The sequence below is a fragment of the Mobula hypostoma genome, chromosome 27, assembly GCF_963921235.1.
Source record: "Mobula hypostoma chromosome 27, sMobHyp1.1, whole genome shotgun sequence".
NCBI classification, from domain to species: Eukaryota; Metazoa; Chordata; class Chondrichthyes; order Myliobatiformes; family Myliobatidae; genus Mobula; species Mobula hypostoma.
The window spans coordinates 3,263,060-3,282,535 of record NC_086123.1 but is presented as its reverse complement, the minus strand read 5'-3'; the positions used below and the strand labels follow the sequence as shown (position 1 = coordinate 3,282,535).

General features: G+C 41.1%; 1 protein-coding gene across 1 annotated transcript in view; it reads left to right on the top strand.

Moving 5' to 3' along the window:
- The first annotated feature begins 379 nt into the window (after positions 1-379).
- Positions 380-19,476, top strand: part of LOC134338334 (BICD family-like cargo adapter 1) — an 84,640-nt gene continuing 65,543 nt past the window's right edge. Inside the window, exon 1 of the mRNA XM_063034090.1 lies at positions 380-802. Within this exon, the coding sequence (XP_062890160.1) occupies positions 416-802 (387 nt within the window). The 5' untranslated portion in view covers positions 380-415. The remainder of the gene's footprint in view (positions 803-19,476) is intronic.

The window sequence follows — 19,476 nt, the reverse complement described above, 5'->3', positions numbered from 1 at the left end:
GCCGTGCAATGTACAGGTGTCAGATTCCGTCAGAGGGGTGTGGACGCGCGTTGGGTATCAGTTTAAGCTTTGCTTGCGATCCGCAGCATCATGTGTCCAGCTGCATCCTTGTAAAGAATGGGCTCATCGTCCCCTGCGAAGCGGGGCAGCAGAAAGAAAGCGATTAGCAAGGCGGACAACGACGACTTAGTCCCGGGACAGCGGCCGGCCACCGCCGCAATCACTCGAGAGATCTCGAACGATTGCTTTTTGCAACTGGACACTACTAGACACCGAGTGCTGCGAGCAAGGGGACTGGGTCACACCATCCCGATCCCCGGCCAGGGCACGGGAGGCAGGTCGATGGGACTCGGTGCAATCCGTGAGCTGAGCCGGGATCGGAGCCGATTGTAATCTGCCCAGCGCTAGTGGAACTATGGCGGCGTTATGGCTGCAGGAGTTTCAGCAGGGTGACGAGCCCCACCACTCGTTTGGCGTTGAGGAGGCCGAGCGCCATCAGGCTAGCAATCTGCCGAGACTGCCGCCCCTTTCTCCACTCCTAACCCCTCCTGGGCTTGGCGGCGGCAGCGCCAACCTGCTGTTCGACGAACACTTCCCTGTGCTGGCGACCAGCCGCCAGGAGGGTTACAGCGAGGAAGTGGCAGCCGGTAGCCCCGGCATCGAGGACCTGCTCTCCCAGCTTCGGCAGAAGGATAACGATCTCATCCTGGCGGCTAAGCTTGGCAAAGCCTTGCTGGAGAAGAACCAAGAGCTTACCAATCAGTACGAGATAATGCAGAGAGAGCTCACTGACAAACTAGAGGTAAGATACTGTGGCAAATATAAGGGAATCCTTTCATCCTGCTCACCTCCCCTATCCAAGCATCTTTGACCCTGTTTCACATCGCATTCGTATCTCTGCCCAATTTGGTAGGCTCATTAACCATCAGTACCCCAACTTGTCATCCTTCTTATTCGTAACCAGAACTATGTCATTGGACTCCACCGCTTCCCATACCATTGCATCCCATTTAACCTAATATATCGCGTCTACTTCATTAACATCTCCCAGACTCGCCCTAATGCTGCCGTGACGCCTGAGTTCTGATGATCTTACGTCATTACATTGGCCCGGAACCTAATCCAAGAACGTCAAAAACTGGTGATATTTGGAAATCCTCTTGTGTCCACGCTTTAATGTTTCACGATTAATCTGGAAAATGCTATTGAGACGTGTTGAATATATTGTTAAATATGAGTTTAATAGCAATAATATTACATAGTGAGTATAAGAAAAGTAGTTCGCTGCCTTTCCATCTTGAGGTACAGGGTCAGTCCTGGGTTCGGTGTGCAGGATCGTTGCAAGGGCTTTTAAAGGCTGCAACTCAGAAAAATGTTGTTGACGTGGTTAGACTACCAATGTAGCGTTAGTTCTTGCTGTTCGGCGCCTTCCGGAGGTCGGCAATGTCTGTACTGAGCTAGTTTCTGTCTGCCTGGTGCCCATGGCCAGACTGGTACAGATACCTGAAAGCTGCATGAGGCCCCGCTCCATTTTATCACTTTCAGTCAAACAAGCGAAATGGGCATGTCTCACTCATTCAAACTTGGTTCAATGCTCAGTGTGCCGGATGGGCGCTATTTATATGCAGCACGGTGGGGGAATGATTAGCAGCAAAATATTTCTTGTATGCAAATTAATATTTTGTCTTGGGTTTTCTTAAATGAAGGAGAGTCAAAGTAGACAAGTTGTAGGGAAGGTTGTAATGGTGGGTTGGAAGGGAGGAGAATGGTGTTATGGTAGTAGGGAGTGGTACTGGATCGAAAAGAGAGAAACTGATTACCTTGGAGGCGTGGTACAAGCGTTAGCTTCCTTTCTGATCTCTAGTGTTGTCTGTGGAGTTTACACACTCTTTCTGAGATCCCACGGGTTTCCTTCAGGGGCATCCATTTCCATTAGGAACTTGCTGTGCTGCTACTGAGGTACACTCAAACGATGTGCCAGTTACTAGGTTAATTGATTATTATAACAAGAAACCAGATTAATGTAAATGTGTTCTTTGATAGAACAGACACAATGGGTCAAATGCCCGAAGTCCCCATGTTGTACAGTTCTATGACTAATAACAGGGGCCAAGCAGAGCTGGGACAGCCACGCAGCCTGACATGAGGGGGAAGTGGATATGCCCAGAATCTTTATGGAACATTCTCCTTTCTGAACTTCAGTCCGATACCTAGTGGAGGTGGAGGTTGCCTTACACAAAGTCCTCACTGAAATGAGTTACCTGCTACAATTACAACAGCAGAGAAAGAACAGCATTGCCCGGGGCTCTGAAGGTTAATGTGGTGACAAACACTTAGCATTTGGCTTCTCTCAGATTGGAATTCTTTCCAATAACTCACAGTATGTTGTCCACCGCTGTGTAAGAGATATTAACACTGTTCAAATTTACTATATTTCATTTTCTCTTGCCAGTGACTGAGAATGTACAGTAATTTCACTGGAGTGGCAAGCTTAACTAGGGTACAGGGCACAATAAACTGCACGCACATAATTTACAGGCAACACTGGCATATTTAAGAAGGTCATACCATTTCCTCAAAATCCAGTTGACATGACCATTGGCAGTGAACCATGTAGGTCAGTGCCCAGCGTACTAAATGCAGTCATGATGCTTTCATTCTGCAGTGATCCACCTATCCCATTTAGTAAGCACTCAGTGCTTCTCATTCTAGACCATCCTGTCCTGCAAGGGAGAATAAAATTTGTCTGCAAGTGTCACCTGGTTGACATTGCTATCTTGGTTGAAACAAGCAGTTAGTGTAACCTGTGAGATTTGGATGTGGGGGGGGGGGTCAATTGTTGGTGCATGAATAGAGCAGGTGAAGTGCTCTAATGTTATATATAAGGCCTGATTTATAGTCGGATGCAAAACCGGTCATTTAAATAGTTAGTTAGGCTGTTGGTGCAGTTAATGGAATATGGCTTTTGAAGATAGACTCATTGATCTTGGCCGTTCTTTTGATGTCATTTAAAAAAATAGAAGCAGAAGTAGGTCGTTTTGCCTACTCATCTATGCCCTACTAATCAGTGCAATCATGGCTGATCTTCTACCTTACTAACCCTACATCCATTTATCAGAATGGTGGATTCGAGTTAATGGGGACACATCAGGACCAGTATATTTTGGCCCAATTAATGGCTGCCACAATTAGCCAAAGTTTAATGAAAATAGTTTTAAAAAGACAAACTATGTTTAACTGAGCAACAAATTATGTATTTAAATGAAATACAGATCAAATTAGAATATTACCAATATTACTACAGTACTATAACAGCTAATAATTATCGACAGAGGAGTTCAGAGGAGTACGTTGCTCTGTTCTTTCTGATTGACTGTAAATGAACAAAATCAGTGTTGCCTTCCTGCATGAAGTGGTGTCAAAAATTGCTACTTTGTCATTTGGCATTAGTAGGCCCAAATGAATAACATAGCACAAGCATACGCAGTTGATGCTATTTAAAAACTACTGTATTTGCTCTAAGCACGGTGTAGTGTCTAATGGCCACACACATGCACACAACTGATGCTAGTTAGAAAATGTTGCATTCTCCAAATCTTTGTTTTCATTGTGACATTCAAGGTGATTGTCAATACCTTAACTTCCTTCATGGTTTCTAACTTGCTGAAGTAGTGAAATCGTTTCATTTTCATTCCTGGCCATTTCTAGTATCTCCAAGCCTAACTGCTTGAAACCGCAATGAACAAAACAGTTCTGAATTGTCTTACTGTTTATTTTTGGCTGCCTATCACTGACATAAGCCACTGCTTTTTTGAACACAAGCGGCTGATATTTAAAAACTGTTCACTCTAAGCATGGTGTAGTATTTAATGGCAGACAAGTGCACACAACTGACGCTAGTTAGAAACTGTTTGGCAATAGTCTCCTGTCCCAATTAAGAGGCATAGTGTCCCAAATAAGTGAATGAAGTTCTGGCTATTTTCTTAATTAGTTTATGTTCATTAAGAGTTGTCCCAAATAACTGGCTGTTCCGTTTAACCGATGGACTAACTGACCAGAATCCACTGTATATCATTTATTCACACCCAGACCACTCTTGATGCAAGGTCTCAGCCTGGAATATCAACTTGTATTCTTTCTCTGCAGATACTAATTGATGAGCTGAGTTCTTTCAGAGTTTTGTTTTTGCTGGCAGATTCCAGAATCTATAGTCTCATTTGTTTTCATATCCTTTATTAGCTGGATATACCAGATCTCTTTACAATATTTCAGGCACAATCTTAACAAGTATTTATATAATTGCACTTAAATGTTATTATTCTTGTACTCATTCTTCACTGGCAAACCATTTGCCTTTCTAATTGTTTGCTGTATTTTGGCAGCAGTGATTCACGTACAATGGCACCCAGGTCACTCTGAGCACCAACTCCTTACAGTCTCTCATCATTTAAATACTCTACTTTTCTATTTTTCCCTACCAAATTTCCTCTTGCACTTTCCCACATTACATTCTATCAGCTGTGACCTTGCAGGTTCACATAACCTGCACATATCCATTTAAAACACAAGAGATACTGCAGATGCTGGAAATCCAGGGCAACACATATAAGACGCTGGAGGAACTCAGCAGGTCAGGCATCATCTATGGAAATGAATAAACTGTTGGCGCTTCAGGCTGAGGCATTTCATCAGGACTGGTAAGGAAGGGGGAAGATGCCAGAATAAAAATGTAGGGAGAGGGGAAGGAGACCAAGTTTGAAGATGATAGGTGAAGCCAAGTGAATGGGGGAGAGGGGGGAATGAAGTAAAAAGCTAAGGTGACTTGCAGATGTAAGTGGGACGCAACTGAACCAAGAGGGATAAAATGGAGTTGTGGTATGTGGGCGCGAGTTCAGTGGGGCAAGAGCAGACAGAAACAATGGGCCTACCCGGCCATTCAGGTTTGTGAATCTTGGGACCAGGTGTCAATTCTCTAGACACCTCCTCTTACTTACCCCTTGAAAAGGACCTCACTTGGGACCATCAGGATATTTTCTCTAACATCACCAGCAACCTCATCAGCTCTGGAGATCTCACATCCACTGCCACCAACCTCATAGTTCCCTTATCCCACACTGCAACACCTCGTATTCCAACTAAGTAGTCTTCAACCTGATGGCATAAACATTGATTTCTCTTACTTGAATTACTTCCGGTAAGTTTTCCCCTTCCATTCCCCACTCTAGCCTCTTACTACTTCTCCTCCCTGCCTATCACCTCCCTCTGGTGCCCTTCCTCCTTCCCTAACTCCATGGTCCAGTCTCCAGCCCTTTGCATTTTCCACCTATCATCTCTAAGCTTGTTACTTCATTCCTCCCTCTTACCCACCCATTCGTCTTCACCTATACCTTCTAACTTGTCTTGCTTCCCTTCCACCTACCTTCACATTCTGGCATTTTTCCCTTCCTCTCCAGCTCTGATAGGGGGTCTTGGCCCAAAACATCGGCTGTTTATTCATTCCCATAGATACTGCCTGACCTACTAATTTCCTCCAGCATTTTGTGGGTATATCCATTTAAAACTTCTCTGCATCATCATTACAAGCCATACCGACCCCAACTTGGTATCCTTAGCAAACATGGATACATTATTGTAGACCCTCTCAACCAGGTCATTGATATTGACTGAATACTAGAGCCCAGCATCAACTTCTGCAACACTAGTCACAACCTCCCAATCTCAAAGTGACCTATTTATTCCTAGTTTTTATTTTCTGTCTATTAACTAATCCTCAATGCAGACAAGAATATTTCCTTCAATCCCATGTGCTTTATAATTTCTTCTGTGGCACCTTATTCAAGGCCTTCTGAAAGTCTAATGAGCAGCATAGCTGGCTTCCTCTTTATCAATTCTCAGCAAACTCGAACAAGATTATCAAAAGTAATTTAACTTTAATATATACATGCCAATTCTGATCAGTCCTGCTTTGTTAAGTGTGCTGTTGCCACTTACTCAATCATATACTTTAAATATTTTCTCTGCATTGTTTTCTCCCAACTTTGTTAAATAATGGGGTTACATTTACTTCCTTCCAGTTGAGGGGAACTGCGCTGTACCTCAAGAAGAAGGGGGTGGGATTTTGGAAAATGTATTCTTTGTACCATTGTACTATGGTAATTTTGCTCATCCTTTCGGCAGTCTCTTGAATAGATACAAGGACTGGAGTTTCCTTGGTGGTGTCTGGATCCACATACTAGCCTCATTTGTAATTACAATTTGTTTGCCTTGCTCACCAGTTCTGCAGTGCTTATCGTTAAAGGCATGATGACCTCCTGGAGCAAAGTCTCCAGTGACACCATAACCAGGTTCATTAATACTGTCTCATATGATGGGAAATCAGTTGCTTTGCAGCAACTGTAAAGTGCAAAGGTGCAAAAGTACAGCCCAAAGACAGTAAATTGCTACAAATTTCAAAATAAATTGTGCTTAAAAATGAATAATGATGGATTGTTCATGGACCTTTATTATAAAATCAGAATCAAGTTTATTATCACTGGCATATGTTGTGAAATTTGATGTTTTGTGGCTGCAATACATAAAACAAAATAACTATAAGTTACAATAAGTCTTTGATGATTGTCTTGGAGGAGGAGATGTTATTTTTCATCTCCCAATCTGGAAGTCAATGATCTGGTTGCAGAGGGAGGTACAGAAGCTCAGGTCTTGAAGCTAGTTGATTAGTAATGAAGGAATGATGATGTGGAACACTGAGTTATAATCAGTAAACAGTAGCCTGACGTAGGCATTCTGTTGTCCAAGTGGTCCAAGGGTCAGTGCAGTGCCAATAAGATTCACTCCCTATAAGGCTGGTTGGTTGGGTGGCACAGGTTTTCAGTGCCAATAAGATTCATTCCCTATAAGGCTGGTTGGTTGGGTGGCACAGGTTTTCAGTGCCAATAAGATTCACTCCCTATAAGGCTGGTTGGTTGGGTGGCACAGGTTTTCAGTGCCAATAAGATTCATTCCCTATAAGGCTGGTTGGTTGGGTGGCACAGGTTTTCAGTGCCAATAAGATTCATTCCCTATAGAACTGGTTGGTTGGGTGGCACAGGTTTTCAGTGCCAATAAGATTCATTCCCTATAGAGCTGGTTGGTTGGGTGGCACAGGTTTTCAGTGCCAATAAGATTCATTCCCTATAGAGCTGGTTGGTTGGGTGGCACAGGTTTTCAGTGCCAATAAGATTCATTCCCTATAGAACTGGTTGGTTGGGTGGCACAGGTTTTCAGTGCCTTGCCAGGTACACCATTGGGCCTGAAGCCTCCTAAGGGTTCACCCTCTTGAAAGCTGTTCAGATGTCAACCTCTGAGACAAATATAAGATGCTGCAGGGAATTACACATGTATAATTTTATTCTGCCTTTCAAAGTGTACATAAAAGACATTCATTTTAATTCAGCCATTTATGATGCTAGGTTTCACCTTGTAGAAAGTAATTGCCTGCAAACTCTGCCAAAGCTAAGGTGCATCTGATTCTGTCTCTAGCTTCCTTTGAAACTGCTTTTTCATACTTAAGATAGCCTTCCATAGGTCATAGAAAAGTACAACACAGGAACAGGCCCTTAGGCTGATGTCGTTCATGCCAAGCGATTTAAGCTGCCTACTCCCATGGACCTGCAGCAGGTCCATAGCCCTACACACCACTGCCATCCACATACATATCCAAACATCTCTTAAATGTTGAAATTGAGCTCACATGCACCACTTGCACTGGCAGCTCATTCCACACTCTCACGACCCTCTGAGTGAAGAAGTTTCCCCTCATGTTCCCCTTTAAACTTTTCACCTTTCACCCTTAACCCATGACCTCTAGTTGTAGTCCCACCCAACCTCAGTGGAAAAAGCCTGTTTGCAATTACCCTATCTATACCCCTTGTAAATTTGTATACCTCTTATCAAATATCCTCTCAATCTTCTACATTCCAAGGAATAAAGTTCTAACCTATTTAATCTTTCCAAATAACTCGGGTCTTCCAGACCCGGCAACAACGAAATCCCAGAATATTGCCCCTCCTGTAATAAAGTCTCACTGATGGCTACAATATCATAATTCCAGGTGTTTATCGTAAGTCCAGGTCATATCTGGACTTCTTGTAGAATGAATAAATAGTTGTAAAATGAGTTATTGTTCATAGGCCATTCAGAAATCTGATGGTGTAGGGGAAAATCATTGAGTGAGAGGCTTCAGATTCTACATCCTTACTGATGGTCCTATAAAGAAGAGAGCATGTCCTGTATGGTGGGGGTCATTAATGATGGATGCTACTGTCTTGTGACACTGCTTCTTGCGATGTCCTTGATGATGGGGAAGGGCGTGCCCGTGATGAGTCTGCTCCTCTCCGTGGCCTCTTGTGATTTGATGCAATGGAGTATTGTATAGCAGGCTATGAAGCAGCTAATAGAATGCCCTTCCCCACACATTAATAGAAATTTAATATTTTCACCCCCTCTTGTGTTTAGCAGTATCCAACTCTCAAATTCCAGTTCATCGGCTCTTAACTGAAGTTCCTTGAGCTGGAGACATTACAGCCAATGTGGTCACTATGGCCTGTCCTCTCACCCACCGGCTTCTACATATTCCAGCTGCAGCACATCTGCAAATCCATACCTATCTTAATTAAGTTGTACATTTTTTGAAATATACAGCTGCATTATTGCCTTTGGTATACTTTGTAAGTTTAAGAGGTGGCTTTGGAAAATTCTATTATGGAGCTGGGAACTTATTTGCTGAAGGAAAAAGAACAGATGGCTTACAAAGAGAATCCTATGTTTATGAATAGAAAATTTTAATAAACTTCAAAACTAACTTTGTGATTGTAAAATAGCTTCCCAATTTAGGTAGTTCCTTGGGACTAAAGAGCAATTTCTTCAACTCTGGTATTTGAGTATTGCTGAATTTAACATGGGAGCAACAGGCTCTTTCACAGATGGGACAGGGTTGGTAATTTGTCAGGTGGTGTACTCCTTTTGCCGATTATGCAGGGATTCTTTGTGCTTTTCAGTACCTTACCAAATACTCATTCTCTTTGAATTGCTGACCCAATGGAGATGGTCCATTTTTTAAGGATGTGTTGAATCTCCTCTACCTGTTAGTCTCTCCTCCTGACAGAGCTCAAAATAGAGTTCTGCTCTGTTTCAGGAGTCTGGTGCTGGCCGCACTAGCAACGTAACTTGCATAACAGAAGCAACTAAATGTAACTCAGTACTAGAGATGATGGCTGAGAAGAAGACACTGACATTGGTTTTGTTATCATGCATTTAAATTTGGAGTCTTCTAGGGAGCAAGTGTTGGTGGTATCTTTTCAATCATGAGGTGCCTGCAATAGGTAGTCTAGGTCTTAAAAGAATATAAGAGGACAGTTGACATGAACCTTGTGCCAAGGTTGAGGTAATGATCGTCAAGTACTCTTTTATATCAAAGGCTCTGCTAGCCCTTTTCAGCATTAATACCTGCTACTATCAAGAGTTAGCTCCCAAGATATGGAATATAGTCTGTGTTTTCCATGGTCTCGCTGTGAGCTGCTGTTGTTAGAGGGCAGCGCTGTGCAGAGAGAGGACAACTTGGCTAAGGACCTTTGTCCTTCAGTTGTGTATAATGCCTATTCTCTTATATACTTAAGGTAAATGAGTCATTGTGATCTATTCTAGGGTGCTCTTGGTTTTGGACTGTAGGTAGAAACAGTTCAATTTAGTTTTGAAAATATCTTCACTATCACAGGGAGCTTTTTAGAGGTGAGGTGAGGTTCAGAAATGGCGCTCAATCCCCTTTCAATCAGTATCAGTTTCTCGTTAAGGAAAACCATTCTTGGGTCATTATTTTTTGTTAATTCTTTTTTGAGATCTCTGCCAGTAATTACCACCATCTCCTAATTCTTCTTGAAGAAGTGGTAAACTGATGGCTAGAACTGCTGTTGTCCTTTTAGTGAAGATAATTTCATAATGCTACCTGGGAGAGTCTACCAGGATTTTGGTCTACCGATGGTGAAGGATCATCAATGTATTTCCAAGTCACAATGATGTGTGCACCTTGGAAGTGAATCTGCAGATGGTGGTGCTCCTGTGCACTTGCTGCCTTGTCCTTCTTGGTTCTGGGGGTAATCACAGGTATGCTGGGTTCTGACAGAGTAACCTGAGTAAGTAACTGTTGTAAGTTTTGTAGATGGCATACACTGCAGCTACTGCACTAAAAGTGGAGGAAATTAATGTTTGGATGGTTAATGGGTACCAATAAAATTGGCTACTTTGTCTTGGAAGGTGTCAAGCTTCCTGAAGGTTGTTAGCACTGTAGTCATCCAAACAAGTGGAAGGTATCATATCATGCTCTTATCATGTCTGATGGAAAAGGCTTTGGATGGCAAGAGGTGAGTAATCTACCATCAAGATAACACAAATGTTACCTGTTCTTGTAGCTATGATATTCATGTGGCCTACCCAGGTGAGTTTCTGGTCCATGGTGACCTCAAGAATTGATGGTGGGGGTGTGAGGGCTCAGTGACTATAATGTCATTGAATGTCAAGGGTAAGTGGTTGGATTCTCTTCTGGAGATGGTCAGTGCCTGGAAGTTGTCTGCATTCTTATATGGGTTAATTAGCACACTGAGTTGTTGCACATTGTGCAGTCGTCAGCAAACATTCCCACTTCTGATCTTATGAGAGACAGATGGCCATTGAAGATGGTTAGGTGTACTACACTGCCCTGAGGAATCCCTGAAGTGATGGTCTAGTGTGGGGTGATTGCCCACTAATGATTGCAACTCTTCCCCTTAATGTGAGGTATAATTTCATCCTTTTGGTGACAATTGACTTCAGTTTGACAGGAGTAATTTGATGTTATGCTTGGTCAAGTGCTCCCTTGACATCAAGAGCAATTGCTCCCAGCACTTTAGTCTATGTTTGGACCAGGGCTGTGATGAGTTCTGATTCCGGGTGGACCTGGTGACATCTAAAATAGGCATTGGTGAGTAGGTTATGGGTGAGTAAGTGTCACTTACTTCCATTACAGTGCTGATGATTGAGAGTAGATTAATTAAGTAGTAATTATCAGGACTGAATTTGTCCTACTTTTTGCAAATAGGACATATCTGGGCACTTTTCACATTGTCAGGGTGATGGCAGCTTTGTAACTGCACTGGAACAGCTTAGCTGGATTTATAGTTAGTTCCGGAAGATGGGTCTTCAGTACTGTAGCTGTGATGTAATCTGGTTCTGCAGTACTTCTATAGCCACTGCTCTCAGCCATGTCTTGTTAAGGTGTGCCATGAATCAAGATGATTAGGTATTGACTTCTGTGATGGTGAATATATTCTTAAGCTTTCTCTATTGTACATCACTTTTATGATTCGATTTTGGAGGACTACAGAACTTCAAACTGATACATCAGCTTTAAGATTCGTTAACTTTGTCTGTTATATGTTGTATTTGCTGTCAGCATACATATAATGCTGCACAGAGAGTTCATTATTTTCTGCAGCAGTTCCTATCAAATTGCACATTTCCCAGTTGAACCAGAGTTATTCCCATGGCCTGATAAAAACGGTAGAGTTAAAGATAGACAAGACTCTGAGGTTATAGATTGTGGTGGTACACACTTCTGCTGTTGCTGTTGATATACCACGTCTCATGGAGACCACTCAACATAATGGAGTGTGTCCTCAGTCTGAAGTTGGACTTTGACACCACAAAGACTATATGGTGGCCATTTCTAACAATGCTGTCACAGACAAACGTATCTACACAGGATGGCAGATTGTCCTTCAGGACTCAACCAGCTTGTTTGAAGTGGTGCTGTTTTTGGTGATGGACATTGAATTTCCATGCACTTTGTGATTTTGCTTCTTTCCATGTTTTTCATTCAAAGTGAAAGAGCCCTGATGTATCAGGTAAGGAAAGATGAGAGGTGATAATCAGGAGGAGGGTTATGTGACATGGCACCAGGTTAACTATATGGCTTCATGGAATCTGGAGTCTGTGTTGAGGACTCCACGGGTTATTCTATTCCATTGTGCACTTTAGGTAGTCCATCCCAGAGATTGCAAGAGGGAAGTCTGCCACGTTGTTTTGAGTGAAGACTCGGAGACTGCACAAGACATTAGGAACTATTTGCAATTATGAGCGTTCAAAATGAATACTTGGAAGGCAATTTTCAACTAAATAGTCCCCTGTCAAAGGACCAAGTGGACAGCCTTGTAGAAAAGAGAACTGTGGCTACATTTAATTCTGATGGCTATTGCAGAAAAAAGCTCAGAGCATAATTATACCATGTGTTTAACTACATCAGGATTTGCAGTTAAAAGGTTAAATGGGATAGAATGTGTCTCCATTCCTTTACTGAATACTGGGAATTTCATTCTGCTTCCTTCATCTCTTTCGTTTCTATGGTCTTACAACAGGCTTACCATATTTCAGTTAAGTACATACTAGGTGAACTATTCCTCCATATTTTATTTCTTTCAGGTATGAGCACTTAATCTCTCCCAATCTATATTAAGGGGTTTCTTGCAAAGTGAACAGTATGCTGTTGCACGCAATTCCATGTACAGTGTACCCATATGCTTGTCAAACAGATTTGGAATTTTTGTGAGTTTTTCTATTGACCAATGAACCTATGATTGGTCAATGCAATGGCTTCCAGTGTTTTGTGTGGACTACTTGATATTTGACTTGTTTGTCATCTAATCTCTATTCTCCAAATGAATGCATACAAATGAATGCATTAGTGCCAGAATGTGCAGAAGTAATTGCACAATGATCAGGAATATAGTGAGTAGTCCAGCACTCTCTACACTGCTTCTCTTAATAGAGCTATAATTTATGTTTGCAGCTGATCATACTGAACACTTATGGTGATTATAGTGGGAGCAAAATAAATTTTTCCTTTAACATTTAAGTTTAGGAGGATTGTGTTGAATGATTTCAGTGCTGTCAGAGACAGAGACTAGAATATAACAAATTATTTCCAAAATTAACATCTGGAATTAAGTATTCCCATATTGGTTTCAATGGTGGGAATTAATATAATTGGAGAAAATTTAGAGTTATGTGTTGAAAAAACAGATCTTTAAAATAACTGAGATTTTCATGATTATGTAAATTTACTAAAAAATCTGCCGGGTTCTGTGACACAATAGGTAAAACTTTAATAAATCTCATTCTGAAATTCAAATGCAGTTTTATTGAATCAAGGTCCAAATAGAATTAAATTATAACATGATTGCAGCAATCTAAGCATTGATAATATATACACACAACACACACAAAACGCTGGAGGTTTTCGGAGAAATATGTGCTGGACGCAGAGGCTGGTGGGGTGGGAGGTGAGGACAAGACGAACCCTATCCCTGTTAGGGTGGCGGGAGGATGGGGTAAGAACAGTCATGCGTGAAATGGAAGAGATGCAGTTGATAATAAGCAGATTGATAATACAGTATATAATTCATTCCTAAGAGGGTGGTGAAGAAAAACCTTGTCTTTTTTTTAGGGTCAGCTATAATATGTGCTAAAACCGCATTGTAGCAGTAAGTCTTTAATGTTTTATATTTTATATTAACGTGTAATATTTTAATGAAATCTTTGCACACAGTAGTGATGAAATGTAGTCATTGTTAATGAGCAGGTGTGATGGTCAGTTTGTGCACAGAAAGAGCCCATTAATCTCAGTGAGATTGCTGGACAATCTGTTTTACTGATGTTTATATTGAAGGTAAAATTTGGCCAATGCATTTGAAGCTCTCCCATGTTCTGTATGATGCTGTAGGAATGTTTGTGGCCACCTTAAAAGGAGAAGCAGGACCTAGTCTAATGTGTTATTTTAAGGGCAGCAACTCCAGTACCCCAGCACCCTCCGTTTGGTACTCCATTATTATCTCAGATTTAGGTGTTTCATTTTCAGGAATAGTATTAAAACACACATCCTATCAACTCAGAGCTGAATGCACTACCACTAAACTGTTGGTGAGTGGGAAATGAGAGAACAAGCATATCTTTTCTTTATATGTGTTCCTGCATTAAATGTCTAAGTGGATTGGAATCTCCCACTATTTACTGTACTAATTAATTATGAATACCTAAAATCCAGCTAATGGGAGTTCAATACCATTGCTTACATCAGAGGCACCACTGTGGGCAAGTTGTGTAGCATAACACTTGGAAACCTCATTTCTTCCCAGTGTGTATTATGTGTATAATATAAAATGTCAAACATTAGAATTGTTTAATTCAACTATAGTGTCCATACATAAAATTGAATACATGTGCTAATAAAATTTCATACATGCTAAAGATTTGTATTGGACATGAATGAATTGGATAGAGCCATCACTGAAGCAAGGTAGAGGATCATTGCATTACTAAATAAGTTATTGAATGAATATAGATTTGTATATTTGTTTAATTTGTTTAGGATTCTGTACTATAGCATTTGATTTCTATTTTAAGAAAACTTGTGAAATGATTGTTGAAATATTTAAATTGATTCCATGCCAAACGATTGTACTAGAAAAAATATTATCATTGGGGATACGATGCCATAACATTAATAATCTTCTTTGTAGAATCGATGTCCTCATCTCTGATTATTTGCCATGTCTGAAGACAGTAGCTGCCATAATAAGCAAGCCTTGTTAGGTTCAATGGCATCTCTCATATAGCTTGTGTTGTAATGCAAATAGAGTTTGAAAGCTAGCCTAATGATTCAAGTGCTGTTTTGTCCCAAATTAATGCAGAAAACATCAACTGTTATTTTGGTTGTGGATTTTCTTTTATGCCCAGGTTGGGGTGTATGGGGTGTCAGGGAGGGGTAGCACCTCTGGTGGGGGAACATGTCGTGTCCTTTTCAGGGCGGTTAGTCCACCTTTGGTCCCCACCTGGCACTCAGCTCTCACCTGTGGCTCCCCGTAGCTGTTTACATGTGACAGCGGCCACACCCCGGGCAACGGCTTCGACAAGCCGGCTAAACCAGGTGAGGGTAGCCGACGGGTCTCAAACCCTCGGTATGATAGGGAGTTGTCTATCCCAGCATGTGAAGACAGACTCCGGCGGATTGAGCGGACGAGACCTATGGAAGGTCCAACGGTCAAGAAGGCGGTCTCTGCAAGCGTCGTGGAACGTGTAGAGCAGGACAAGACACAGAAGACGTCCTGGTCATCCACTGCACCTAGTCCCATCTCCAGCCGTCTAGACTCTGTCTTGCCACTGGATCCAGATGGGAATTGGAAAGAGAGAGTGAGGCTGACGCTGCGCAACTCTCCCTCACTTAAATCCAAATCACGCGCTAGTCTCGACACCATCATAATGGTGTCGAGGTCCTCATCGACGTCAACGATGGACGAACAACAATGCCCAGGTTAGACTATGAGTTTAGTTTATAACAATGTTCCTTTTTTTGTAGCTAAGTGCTTTATGATCCTGAAGTTGAAATGCTGCAATATAATGTTTTTTTAAATTACGTTAGTGACTTTTGGCAGAGTTGTAAATTATTGAATTAGGAATTCTTTGGATTTGTGCTTGTAATTGTTACCAAATCTGAGTTGTATTCATTGTCAAGTTCATGTTCCCAAATAAGAGTTCTGTAAGAATGACTATAATTTATATTTCCATCTACTGATAATGCTATAGAGTCCACGTGGCGGAGGTAGTTGTGGTTCATGTTATCATGTGTTTGCGAAATAGATAAATTTTCTTTTATTAAAACAATAACCTTCTCATTCCCCTCATTACACATCCACCCACCTCTGCAAACAAGCAATGAATAAAATATCAAGGCAATGATGTTGCTGCAAATACAAGGAGGATTGTTCTACAAATGGAAAAAAAATGTATAAATTAATCACAATATGACTAGTTTAATATCTGATTCTGCTTGTTTAGGTGGGGTATTCTTTGTAAGCCCAAAGAAGATAGAAAAACAACAACATACAGAGCTCCAGCATTTGATATTCTAGAAGGAAATGAGTAGATGAAGATATTCATTTGTCTGCCATCAGTATGCTGGGAAAAAGACAAGCATGCAAATCTATGGGCATTTTGAGTTCAGGGGATACTACAATGAAAAATTCAGCAGCCAGAGTACTGTGTAAAAGTCTGAGGCATGCTAGATTTTTTACATAAGTTTTGTTTTAGATGTTTATTTTTTGTCTTCTCCATTAGTGTGTTAGTAGAAAAGAGCAAAATTTAGATTTCTAAATATTTATTTTCCAAAAAAATTTAAATATTAGAGATGATTTTGTATTTCATCAAAGAAAGTAATATGTTAAGTAATAGAGAACTTTTCAAATAAAAACTTGAGTATTTTGTATTTGTATGTAGTCCACTGCATGATTAAACAAAGATAATAAACAAATGCTAATGATCAATGATATATTGCATTGAAGAACTAAACTGATTAACAGAAACTGGTGTAGCAGGAATCAAACTGGGCGAAGGAAAACCAAACTGAAAGGTAAGGGTGTGGCAGATGTGACAGTTTAACCCTCAAATCATCAATTCTTACACCATGACAAGAGTGAGCATAGCAACAGGACACGAGGAGGTCATCCTGCAGCATGGTCTCTCCCAAGCAGAAATCTTGCAGCAGACAGGAAATTCAAGATGTGTTGTCCAAGCTTTTCTGAAGAAGCACAATCAAATGGGCAAGGTTGAGGGCCAGAAAGCAGTGGTCAGCTACAGAAACCAAGTGCAATAGACGAGAAATACATCAAATTGATGTCCCTTCTAAATCGGAAGTCCAGCACCGCTGTCAGCTATGAACTCACAGAAATCAATGGAACCCAAGTACACTCTTCTACAGTTTGGAGAAATCTTGTCAGAAGTGGTCTTCATGGAAGAGTTGCTGCCAAAAAGCCATTCCTCCAGTGGAAACAAAGCCAAGAGACAAGAGATTCACCTATGCACAAAAGCACAAGGGCTGAGGTGCTGAACAATGGCAGAAAGTGCACTGGACTGATGGAGTCAAGATTTGAAATTTTTGGCTCAAACAGGAGTCAGTTTTTCCACAGAAGAGCTGGAGAGCACTACATGGATGAGTGGCTGCAGCCAACAGTGATGCATTGTAAAGGTTTGGGGCTACATTTTTGCAAATGGAGTTGGTGGTTTGGTCAGAATTAATGGAATCCTCAATGCTGAGAAGTACAAGCAATTTCTCATCCATCACGCAATCTGATTGGTCCTAACTTCATTCTGCAGCAGGACATTGGCCCCAAACATGGTCGAGATCATAAAGAACTATATTCAATGAAAAGAAGAACAGGGAGTTCTTCAATAGATGGTATGGCCTCCACAGAGCCCTGATCTCAACATCATCGAGACTGTCTGGGATTACCTGGAGAGACAAAAGCAAGCAGGGCAGCCAAAGTCTGTAGAAGAACTGTGTCAAGTTCTCCAAGATGTTTGGAACAACCTACCAGTCGGATTTCATATAAAACTGCACAACAATGTACTTAACAGAATTGATGCAGTTTTAAAAGCAAAGGGTGGTCACACCAAATATTGATTTGATTTAGTGTTTTATTGTTTACTGCCCTTTATTTGATACTTAGACACATTTCATTTCATTATTTTTGAAAGCACTTTACAGAATTTATTTCTATGTGCCTAAGACTTTTGCACAGTTCTGTATATAGTATTAATTCTGATGTGGTTGCTGAATTTTCCATTGTAGCATCTTCTAAACTCAAAATGCCCATAGCTTTGCATGCTTGTCCTCTTCCCAGCATACTGATGGCATTCAAATGAATACTTCATGTATTCATTTCCTTCTTGAATCTCAAATGCTGGCGCTCTCTATGCTGTCTTCTTTCCATCTTCGTTGGGCTTACAATGTCTAGCTTGATATCACTGTATTGGCCCCCTCATTTAAATTGTATTCTGCATTGTATAGTCTGTGGTCCAAAGATGTATTAATATGTACTTTCTTTTTAAGTTTTTGCTTCACTATTATGATTTTGTAAAACTGTATTGATTCATGGACAACTACTGAACTTTTACACTTCCTTCCAATTTCTGCTCTGTTCTTCAAATCGTTTGTTTCTGATAAATTACCAGTTTTTTTTATTCATACATTGGATGCTTAGTATAATTTAACCTATTAGTTTCATTTGGTCCGTAACAAGGTAACTGTACTGAACAAACAAATTATTACTTCCTGCCTTCATAACGTTGCCTTTCCTTTTTATTAAAAACAGTAAAGGTGAATAAGAGAATCTGCAGATGCTGGAAATCCAGAGCAACATGCACAAATTGCTGGAGGAACTCAACAAGTCAGGCAGCATCTATGGAGAGGAATAAAGAGGCGTCATTTCAGGACAGGACCTGATGAAGGGTCTCGGCCCAAAACATAAACTCTTTATTCTTCTCCATAGATGCTCCCTAAGCTTTTGAATTCTTCTAATATTTTCTGTGTGTCCCTCAGCCTGATTCAGTTATTCTTAGCTTTCAGAGTTTTACGGCACAATTTACCAGGTAAACAAAAACAGGTTTACAGATCGTTGACATATTAACATGCTTGATTTTTTTTGTTGTTTGCTATTTGTAGGGAGCTTCTGTTGGAGAAATGAACTGACAGTCATTTACAAAACAATGCTTAATGCAGATTTGAGTGGGAGATGTGTCATGGTGACGGATCAGTGAAAAAAATTCAACAGCAATAGCAAAGAAAAATAGAGCTGCTCTAAGGCAACTGTATAAACCCGATCAAGATGAATAAGTAGAAAGATTCCTTGGACTGCATGGCCAGTATCAGTTTTATTACTGTGAAGAACTTATATCTTAGCTACGTGTTGAGAATCCTATTCTTCAAAGTGAAACATAATTTGAATGGCCTGCATAATAAATCTCATTGCTTTTACTGTGGTTTTATGCTAGGTATAAAATGGTTTTAAACTGTGATTGTGATCAGTTCAGAATCTTGCTTTGTCAATATTTGTTTTTGGCTGATTAAACACTGATTGTGTCGGGTTTAATCTGATGGGGATGTTAAAGGAGTGGTGGTCTGAACACCCTTGACACTAGCGCTTGAGTTACTCATTCTTCTACTTTGGATATAGTATCCTGTTGCACTTTATTTTATTTACAGTGGAACAGGCCCTGCTGCCCCATCGAGCTCTGCCACCTATTTAACCGCAGCCTAATCACAGGACAATTTACAATGAGCAGTTAACCTACTGCAGACATCCCACCTCTCCCGGGACTTCCGGGAGTCTCCCGCATATTGATAGTGGCTCCCTGATGCCCGCAAATTGTATACAATATCACGGGAATCAATTTTTTTGAGTGCGAGCGAGAGAAAAGCAAGAGAGAGCGCCAGAGCGACCAGGAGAGAGCGAGAGAGAAAGCAAGCGAGAGAGGGAGAGAGAGCAAGCGGAAACGCGTGAGCAACGACGGGGTGGGGGGGGAGAAAGAGAGAGAGAGAGAGAGAGAGAGAGACCGCCCCATGACAGAGTGTTCCAA